We start from the raw sequence: 10,635 nt of genomic DNA, 5'->3' as shown, positions 1-10,635 counted from the left end.
TTATTTTTTTACTTACTCATAACTACTCATCACATCAGCAATTTGTAAAAATGTTTGTAACTCTAACATTTTCCTCATTTTAAAGACCATAAAAAAGATTTATAAATCTAAAATCTAAAACAAAATATACAAGTCCAAAAAAATTAGTCCAACAACAAAAATTACCAATAGTAAAACTAAAAAAAAAAATTAGGCCTAGTCAATAATTTTACCTAAAACAAACAACTTGACCCTTTAAAAAATTTTAAACAAAATAATTTTTTCTTACCCAGCAATGCACACAAAAAAAAATTAAATAAATAAATAAAACCTCCAACAATTAAGCAGCAACAGAGTTGAAGGTCAAAGTCACTACACACAACCAGTTGTAAAGTCATCCCCCCTAACTCTAAGTTCTGGGTCTGTCCCTTATAGTAACTGTATAAATATACACGGTTACTATTCACATGCAAATCCATTTTTTAATACTTCTTTACTTACACACACACACAGATATTAAAAATTAATATATAAATAATATTTTAATGAAATGTAGTGTAAAATAGATAATTTGATGTGAATGTTTTTGAAAAATAATTAGGTAAAATAGAAAAAGTAGATTTTAATGCTAAAATAGACAAAAAAAAAAAAAAAATTGTACGAGTTGATGTCAATTAATGCTCTTTAGGCTTGGATTTGGTTGTGCGCTGTAAAACCATTGAGAATGAAGAAGAGATCTGATGGCGTGTGCGGTAAACCTTTGAGAATGAAAAAGAGATCTTTCTGCTGTCGAATCCAAAAGGCCAGGCCAGAGTAAGCGAAATAAGTTTTTCAATAAAAAATGGAGAAAAAATTAGAAATTTTTTAGTTTTCTTTCATTTTCTGAGTAGTGTTACAGTGACAACATTTTCACCAAAAAAAAAATCTCAACAAAACTTAAGTGGCAATATGTTATTGATTCTCATATAAGTCCACCGCTGATATAACCTTTTTACTTAACACTAACATCTTGATATCTAGGGTTGTTGTAAAGTTGTTGTAGAAATATTGTGTCTAATTTTATTCCTTTCATGAAAGCTTAGTAATGAAATTTATGAAAATAAAATCCAGAAATGGGATGGCCAGTTCTTTTGCATTCTTATAAAAATTAAATTGGCAGGGATAATTATTATACTAATATATATATCTAATAATTTTTTTTGACAAATTCTGGAGGGCCATAGCCCCCCTTGTCCCAACATGGCTCCGCTAGAATCTCTAAATACAACTTGATTTATTATTTTGAGTTATAAGTGTTGTTGTGGCTAAAATTTTCCTTGTGTTGCCCTTGTGTTAGAAATTCTTTCTCTTTTCTTTATGTGCTTGTGTGTTAGTTTCTTAAATTAAAAAAAAAAAAAAAAAAAAAAAACTCCAATTATACTTTAATTTTGGGTGTGAATACACATGGACTATAATTTAGTTATAATGGGTAACTTTTTGGCTTGTATCTCATCAACAATTTGGCTTTTTTTGAAATATGTTGTGAACCATGCATAATGTTGTATTGCTGTTTTTTAGATATGTGAATCAATTTGTGGGTTCCCTTTTTTTTTTTTTTAGGAATCTCTTATCGTCAAATAAGATATTTGTGAGTTTAATTTTTATCTACACTAAAAAAACTAATAAGTGTCTTGACTTAATGATAAAAACAAATTAATCATTAAGAGTGAACGTCATAGATTGAAATTATTTCTCAAAAAGATTATAAAAAAAAAAAATGTGAATCAAACATTCAGCAAAGAAAAAAGAAATGTGAATAATTATTATTTTTATACATATTCTATTACCTTTCCCCTTTCTTTTTCATTTACCTTATTAGTGTAAAAACCACTCATTAAGAGTAGTAAAATACATCTAATATTCTATCCCACCTCAAAACAATGGCAATGCAAAAGGTGGCCATTCCCATTAGAAATAGTAAAAAAATTATAAACCACATAAAAATTTATTCACCTGCAGCCCCCTGAAATTTTAGAATTAGCTTTCAAAATTTAGAATTGACAATTGAAAATTTTGAGCTAGTCCAATAAAAGTAAAGTAAAAAATCTCAAATAAATTAATTAGGTAATTGGTTAGAAATATCCAATACTGTTTAGTGTAGTTCTTTGGTCTTTTTGAGCTTGGAGGCCTAATATTGTGTAGTACAATTCATTTATTGTATTAGCTAGGCCTGAGTTTGGTTGGGCAAGACATAAATAAATAAATAAATATATATATATATATATATATTAAAAGTCCTGAAAAGAGGTTATATGGAAAATTAGAAATAGAAAATATTCAGCAAATTTTATTTAAAAGTCATTATGCTGAAACACGAAATACAGGTGGACAAAGTGCACTATTTGTGTTCAACAACTGCCAATAACTACTTATTCCATATCTCACTGGCCTTTCACTCATTCAATTGCAGCAATTGTGGGCTTCGGGGGATTAACAAGAAAAATATCAAGAAGTTGATCGATTGTTGTGTATTCAAGATCTGGATAAAGCCTCGAAGCCTCAATGTCGTCCTCCCCCAGCTCAAAGTTCATCAACTCACCCTTTACAAATATGCTGTGAAGGATAGACACTGGAATGTTATTTGGAGCTGGTGTGGCTGCCTACAAAATAATAGTTCTTAGTTAAATAAATAAATTATTATATATTTAGAAGTAAAACTGACATATGATACATATGGAGAGCATAGAGCTTAATTAATTCAACAATATTGCAAATACATCTATTTTCACACTTTTGCTGATTAATTTGGTCAATTGAAAGTGGTGGAGAAAAAATGATAGGTCAATATAAAAAGTGGTATGTAGATAGTGTTGACCGCTCATAATCGACCACTTTAGCATATTGTGAAATTGAATGTGTCTCGAGATTTATTGTAATTGATAATTTAGTAAAAATATTTGTTTGCCTTGCATAGTCAATTCTTACATACTCTTAGAAAGCCGAACCCATTCTTCTTCAGGGACATAAACCCTATTGAAACTCCGATTAGTACTCTTCTTCTCCCAAAGTGATATCAATTCGAGTTGTGACACGATGTTTTTAAAGGGCCGATAAATGACAATATGGTTGCATGTTCTAGGGTCATTGGCCACTTTGATAGTGTAGAGTGCGACATCTTCTTCATAATTTAGCACCGCTAAACATACATTAGAAATTTCACAAAAAAAAGGTGATTACTGCATATAAATTAAAGAACAACAAATGCTTATTGAATTTTAAAAATGATTGAGAAAAAGAAATTTAATTATAGGCATACCCTTTGCTTTACCACTTCCATATACTACAATATCATCTTGTTTCTCGTGTGGACGAAGCAAGATATTAACAAAATAAGCACCAAAGCAATTTGCAGAAACAATTGTGTAAGGGATCCCAATTTCTTCTATGACCCTCCTGATCTTTTTCTTTTTATCTAGAAAATCTTGAAAAAGGGGAAGAGGGGTTACCCTGTCCTCTTCGCATCCAAAATCTGATGGAAGGAACCTCTGGTAGGCCATTCAAAAAAATCTTCAAAGTTAGAGATTTTTTAAAAATAATAATACTTTGGACTTAACCATTGAACCAGAATAAATTTGTATTATTGTTGATTATACGCAAAAGGATAGTGTGAGTAGAAAAGCTGTATTATATATTGATATCATCAATCAATTGTGTGAGGTTCTAAGGAATTATGAACTAATGTATTAGAACTTCATTTTGTAATGTTAGCAAACCATGATCAAAACGTTTTTAGTCTTGTTTAGACTTGCTTAAAGTATGTGTTTTTATTTAAAGTTCGAATCGAGTTACTGTAGGATTTATTGTGTAAATCTGCCTGACTTGATCGATCGAAAATTAGACTCGATCGATCGAAAGTTGTGCAGATTGTTTTTTCTACAAAATTTCCAACCTAGCCCAGGCTCGTTTGACGTGTAGGGTTTTAAGTGTTGTCTTAGGAAAACCCTAGCCACGTCTTAGTGTTGCTTTTTATGCTGTGTGTGTGTGTGTGTGAATCTCTTGTGAGATCTAGAGGTGTTTGCCTTCATACACACTTAGGGTTTCCAATCTCAAGATTGATGTCAAGAGCTTGGTAATCAATTCAGCTGCTGTTTTCAAGAGCTTAAAGATACACAAGCAGGAGTGCTTGTACTTGCTGTGAATCCAAGAAAGAAGTAGTCTGTGGACTCGGAGCTGTCATGTGATCATGGTAGTAAGTTTCCTACTCGAGGTAACAATAGGATGTTAGTGGTCTAAGTCGCTATTGTGTAAATTTCAATTCTTTCATAGTAGATTCAGTTTACCTTGAGGATAGCTAGGTTAAATCTTCCCCAGGTTTTTTACCAGTTTAGTTTTCCTAGGTTATCATATTGTTGTGTTCTTTATTTTCAACACTATTAGGACATATGTGATTCATTTGTTAGGAATATATGTCACTATTTTATGTAATTGACTAATCCTTTGACAAAATGCATTTTACTTGTATTTGGGTAGATTTAGGATGTGTTTAATACTTCAAGAAACTGTGTTTCAAGATCAAGTATTAAAGCCATGTAAGTCTGTTCAAGATTCAAGTTTGAAAAATGTCTGTCATTAAAACTCGACAGCTTGCTCAATAGCTAGCCATCTATCGAGCTTAAGACGTTGTTCCAACCCCGTGGCTCGACAGCTGCTCGACAGCTGCTCGACAGCAGTTCAACAGATAGGCATCTGTCAAGATTTATGAAAAACAAAATTTTAGTTCTGTTTTGACTCTAATCCGTAATTATGTGTTTGAGTTTTCTTTTCTCACAACTCTAGACATATAAAATGATTATTTTAAGGTCCATCAAAGTGGACACAAGTTGCACAAGTGTTGAGCAGAGTTTGTTCAAGCAATTTGAGACCAAAGACACAGTTTTGCCTAGTTCATCATTCTTGTGAGGAAGTTGCTGTGTTTGTGCACGGGTTTTGTGACCGAGTATCTTCTTGATCTTCATCGTTGGGATGAACTAAAGAACTTTGCAACCAACAACCTTCTCTAGTTAGTGATTGAAGTCGCGTACTGGGATCCATGCAATTAGTTAGTCACGTACTGGGAGTCGTGCATCAAAAGGAGAAATTGTCACTACAGAACAAGTCCAATTGAGTATTTAGGTAAGGGTTCAACTATAGGTTGATATAAGGTACCGAGATTCCTTTACTTGTAACCGCTTGTTGTGATAATAGTGGAATTTCGGGAGTGGTGACCTTAAAATCACCCGGTGGGGTTTTTGCTATATTGGTTTTCCCCATTCGTAAACAATTCACCGTGTCAATTTAATTTCCGCTACACTTAGTTTAATTGGTGATTTGTTTGTGCTACCACGCGTTTGCATGTTAATTTGATTAATTAATAAACTTGGCTAATTAATCAATTAATTCATCACAAAGGGTCAATATGTTTTTGGCCTAGCTCGCACTTTACAATAATATGATATATGTGTGTTAACCTAGATTTGATAATTTGACTAAGTAATTATTTGGCTAATTAACAAGGTTAATCTGGTTGTGTTTTAAAGGGTCTAAAAACAAACAAATTGTTTGAAAATTATACAACTTGAAGATGAAAATGTTTAAATATTTTAAGGGTACCGTTAAGACTTTCAGCTCTAGCCAAATGTGTAGCTCCTCATGGTTTAATACACACACGAACTGTACTATATGTTACACATAGTTTTTCTTTTTTTAATAAATTTTTTTATAACTTCCATTTATTATATTTAATCCAAAAATATTACAAAAGTTACTTGTATTTTGTAATTAAAAGCATACAACTGTGCATATGTACATTTACATTTTTTTTATATACTGAATTTTAAAATGTTTTTAAAAATATTTAATGAAAGATGCATATGTATTTTATTTAAATGAAATCCCCAAAATACATATGTATTTTATTTGAGTATTACAATCACATAGAGTTAGAGTACTTATAGTGAAAATCTTCCCGTGTTAATATGATTTCACTATGTTTTGGTTTTTGGTGATAACATTGTATTATTCCTAAAGAGTTGTCTTAAGTTTTGGATTTCTCTATGAGGAAATTTTCAGTATTACAACCACAAAGACTTAAAGTACTGAGAGTGAAGATCTTGTCATGTAACTCATCATGTTAATGGTTTCATTAAGTTTTGTTTTTTTGCGATGACATTGTATTATTCATAATAAAGAGTTGTTCTTAAATATTTTTTTTAATGTATTATGAACTCAAGTTTTGGACATAAATTTGAGTGTTCTAATTTGTATTTTATTGTAGCGTATTGGTTGGATTTACCCTGTGATTTTCTCTCTATGCTAGAGGGTTCACCTAGATTTATTTTTTTCTTTTTTTTGAAATTTTGTTTTGTTATTTTTTTTCCACTATTACTTGGGTAATTTAATTTTATTTAATTAACACATAGACAAGTGCCTTTAGAATGTGTTGAGATAATTAAGTCACACACTAGCCAGACATGCACTATTTTGGATGAGTTCATGGCATTAATTTGTAGATCAGTTCCCCCCTAAGTGAACGATATTTTATCTAATGATATAGCTCAATTATCACGAAATGAATGCCCTTATTTAGTTATATCCTTTTTTTTTCTTTTTTTTAAATGTTGGCCTAGCTGTTACCAAAACTTCCAATAGAGAATGGGTACCTTTATATTACCAGCAACTTTGATGGCGTCTATGATTTTGAGTTGGTCAAGAACTTGAGGACATGGGAGCGTGGAGATAACTATGTCCACTTCCCGAAGTACTGATACAATCTTCTCATGCTCATTGAGCTCTCCCTGCATGTCTGAATATGTATAAACTAATGTAAAATAGTAATGTACAATACTTCATAACTGAATATGTATAAACCAAAGTATATTTAATTAAAATTAAACAATCATGATATTGTTTATAAACAACAACTAAATACATGTGTATATATTGTTTATTTATTTATTTATTTTTCTTTGATGGGTATATATTGTTTATAATATATTGATTATTATAATAATAAATAATATATTATAAGAAATTTTAAAAAGAATGCACTGAAAATAAAAATTAAAAAAATTAAAACAAAGAAAATACAAATACCTGGAAAGTGTTAAAAACTTATGAGTCAGCCAATCTTATTAGAGCACTGCACCAGCACAAGCACAAGCATGGAAGCTTCACAAATTGAGGAGCCCACGGCAATTAATTACTGACAATGATAATGACAAAGGGACAAAATTGAGTTACTCTTTCTTGTCTAAATTGAACACATAGTACGTTTACCAAAAAAAAAATTGAACACACAATACACTATTGCAAAACTTTTACTTTTAAATAAAGGGACAAAACTTTTACTTTTAAACAAAGGGATGAAAAACAAAGAACTAAAATTTGAAAAGATAAAAGAAAAAGTTAAAAAAAAAATTAAAAATTAAAAAAAAAAAAAAAAAAAAAAGAGAAGAAGAAGAAGAAGAAGAAGGCAAAGGCAGTGCAGTGGCGAGAAGAAGGGAAAGAGAAAGAATTGAAAGAAGAAAAAGAAGAAGAACGAAAAGGCCAAGTCCTCAACGGAGACAAAGGGAGCAAGAGAGAGAGAGTCACCTGTGTAAGTCTGTAAGAAAGATTGTTTCTGCAAGACTGCTGCAACTGTGTGGCCGTGTGGGTGAGAAAGTTTTAGACTTTTCAATTTTTCTACTGTGTACAAGTAAGCCCTAGATGTGTTGGTATGAAAATTAATTTTTTTTTCTCTTTTATTTGTTGAGGTAATTGTTAAAATACCTATTTGTTCATTTTAAAGATGTTAAATGTGTAATTATTGTAATTTGTTGACATGTATCTGTGGATTGTATTTTATTTAAATGAAAATTGTGTTTATTTTTAGACTTTATATGTGTATATTATCAGGTATGGGGGCCAAAATCACAAGATTATATAAGAATCTTCAAATTATTTAAGATATTTTCAAAAAAAAAATTAATTTTTTTTAAAAATTTTGAGGGGGCCAAGGCCCCCTTGGTCCTCAAGTGGATCCACCACGATATATATATTATTTTATTTCATGAGTTTATTAGTATATTTGTTTATGTAGTTTTGTAAAACCACACGTTATTTTTAAATTGTTTACAATTTAATTTTTAATTTTTTTAATGAATAAATAAATATTATTATTATTTTTTAAATAAAAAGCTAGTTCAAAACACAACATGTGACATGAAGTTAATCCTGATATATAGAGTTCAGAAACAGAAATAGAATCCAAGGTAAGAAAGAGAAGCCGACGTTGATATGGAAGTAGAGTACTATTCAGAACCACCACGCTCTAGTGAAGAGGAAGATGAGCTTGACCAGAGTGTTAAGAAATTCAAGGAAAATCTTGGAGCTAGGCAATTTTCCCAACCCTGTGTGTCAATCAATTACAAAGACAGCCTCGTAGGAGAAATTCCTGGTGCATATGAACAAGCGTTTAAGTTTGAGAAAAGCAGTGAAGAGGAGTATGAGTCAGATGTGGACGCTGAACCACTTATTGAAGGCATGGCCGAAGTGAAATTATCAAAGGAGACAAAGTTACTTATCAAGGAGCCTTGGTCGAAGGCTTTGATAGTGAAAGTATTTGGTAGGACAGTGGGCTTCAACTACCTTACTTTCAAGATTAATGCCTTATGGAAACCATCTACCCGTATGGACTGTGTGAACCTGGGAAAATATTTTTTCTTGATAAGATTCAGCAGCACGGAGGACTACGACAAAGTTCTTCCAGGTGGGCCTTGGTTTGTAGGGGAACATTTCCTAGTAATTAGGCCTTGGGAGCCATATTTTAAAGCTTCAGAGGCAAAGCTCTCCTCGGTGGCAGTATGGGTTAGATTACCTGAGCTACCCATTGAGTTTTATGATCGAGAAGTGCTCAAAGAAATAGGCAAAGCAATTGGGCCGGTGCTCCGCATTGACGCATACACAGCAACAGAATCTAATGGCAACTACACATGGTTATGTGTTCAAATAAACCTTGAGAAACCTCTAACCAAATGGGTTAGAGTCGGCCGTAGCAATCAACAGGTTCTATATGAGGGTATCTCGATGCTTTGTTTTTGTTGTGGAAGGTTAGGCCACAAGCAAAAGCAATGTTGTTATAAGGTTAAGCATCAATCTATGAGGAAGAAGGTGAATCATCACACCATGAAGAGGGGGCTCAGGAAGGACAAACGGATGGCAACTTCGGTCCGTGGATGTTAGTCACGAGGAGACGAGGCCTAGTCAGGAATGGACGAAACAAGACTTTCATTAAGTTAGAAGCTAACTAGGAAGGAACTAAGGGCTTCTTAGGAAATCAAGTGCCCAATTTACGTGTGGTGGAGGAGAACCCGAACCACAAATCCCAAGGTGTAAAGCTGAATAGTCCACAACTTTCTGCTACGAGTATTGACTTAACACACCACATGCCTGGGGAAAAGGAATTTGATTTAGGAAGCAACATGGCCTCAGGAAAAGAGTCGTTAGCTAGGGAGTCAGATGTAATTATGAAAGAAAAAGAGGTACAAGCTACCTACCCCATCAAAAGTGGAGCCACTAAAGAGCAAGGCAAGAAGAGTTCTAGGTCTCTCAAAAGACACAAATTTAGTTCAGGAAACAAAATTTCTCATGTTCAGCCATCCTCCCTCTCCAGACGCGCCAGTCACAGAAACAATGGGAACAAGTTTCCAAGATTCGAATCTGAATTTACCACAAGGTTGGGCAATGAAATATAGGGACAAGGTGGTAGTAGTACCAGACGAAGTAATAGTCCAAATAAAATCTACTTCTATAGATACCATGGGTTGGGTAAAAGAGGGTCTGAGGAAGGCATGGATATCCATGTTCCCCCTGACCCAAATCAGCCGTCAAACAAGGTATTTGAATTTGGATCACCCTGCTTAGGGTTTAGCGAACAACCAATGGTGGAAGTTCCTAACGAATGTTCCACTAATTTCACGGGAAGAGGCAGAAAGGTTGAGCAAGCAACGAAGGCCATCAGTGATTCCACATTTCGACGAATCGGGATGGCTCATTCAGGAAAGTAGGTTGGTGGACTTTAGAGGGATAACATCGGCCCACTTAGGGAATCATCCAACTTTAAAGCTAATCCAAATCCTGGAACCAGTCTAAAAGTGCGACCTTCTGATCTATTGCAAGGAGGAAACTCTCGACATTCTCAAGTACATGATGGTTTGGAAACCAGAGTGGGCAATGGGTAAGGACCTCTTGCGGAGGGAGAGCTGGAGCATGGTGGAGGCGTCTATGTTAAACCCTAGACTGGTTGAGGTGACTTTGGGACAGTTTGTCAAGATGAATATACTTATGTGGAATTGCAGAGGGGCTTTGAACCTCGATTTCAAGAGGAGGAGTTTTGAGATGGCGGTTAACCAACGACCTTCAATCATGGTCATCACTGAAACAAGATTTGGAGGTGACAGAGCGGGGAGAATAATTGAGGGGCTTCCCTTTGATGGGTTCATTATTATGGATACCATAGGTTTTACGGGTGGACTATGGCTTCTGTGGAAAAAGGAAGATGCTGATGTGAATCTGCTTGCATTCACAGAAAAAGAAATACATGCCACCATCAAGGTATGTTACTCGAATCAATCTTGGTTTATTTCAACTATTTATGCCAGT

At 33.4% G+C, this 10,635-nt stretch overlaps 1 protein-coding gene across 1 annotated transcript; it reads right to left on the bottom strand.

Annotated features, from left to right (window-relative positions):
- Positions 1–2,360: 2,360 nt before the first annotated feature.
- LOC126705347 (eugenol synthase 1-like) lies at positions 2,361–6,797 on the bottom strand. The gene is made up of 4 exons (XM_050404297.1): positions 6,657–6,797; positions 3,275–3,503; positions 2,948–3,154; positions 2,361–2,614 (listed from the first exon to the last, which is right to left on the bottom strand). Exons 1-4 carry the CDS (start codon positions 6,795–6,797, stop codon positions 2,415–2,417), a joined length of 777 nt encoding a protein of 258 aa, XP_050260254.1. The 3' UTR covers positions 2,361–2,414.
- Positions 6,798–10,635: the final 3,838 nt, after the last annotated feature.

The sequence above is a fragment of the Quercus robur genome, chromosome 2 (genome assembly GCF_932294415.1).
Source record: "Quercus robur chromosome 2, dhQueRobu3.1, whole genome shotgun sequence".
Classification (NCBI taxonomy): Eukaryota; Viridiplantae; Streptophyta; class Magnoliopsida; order Fagales; family Fagaceae; genus Quercus; species Quercus robur.
Note: the sequence above shows the minus strand (reverse complement) of the source record. Positions and strands in the feature narration are given on the sequence as shown.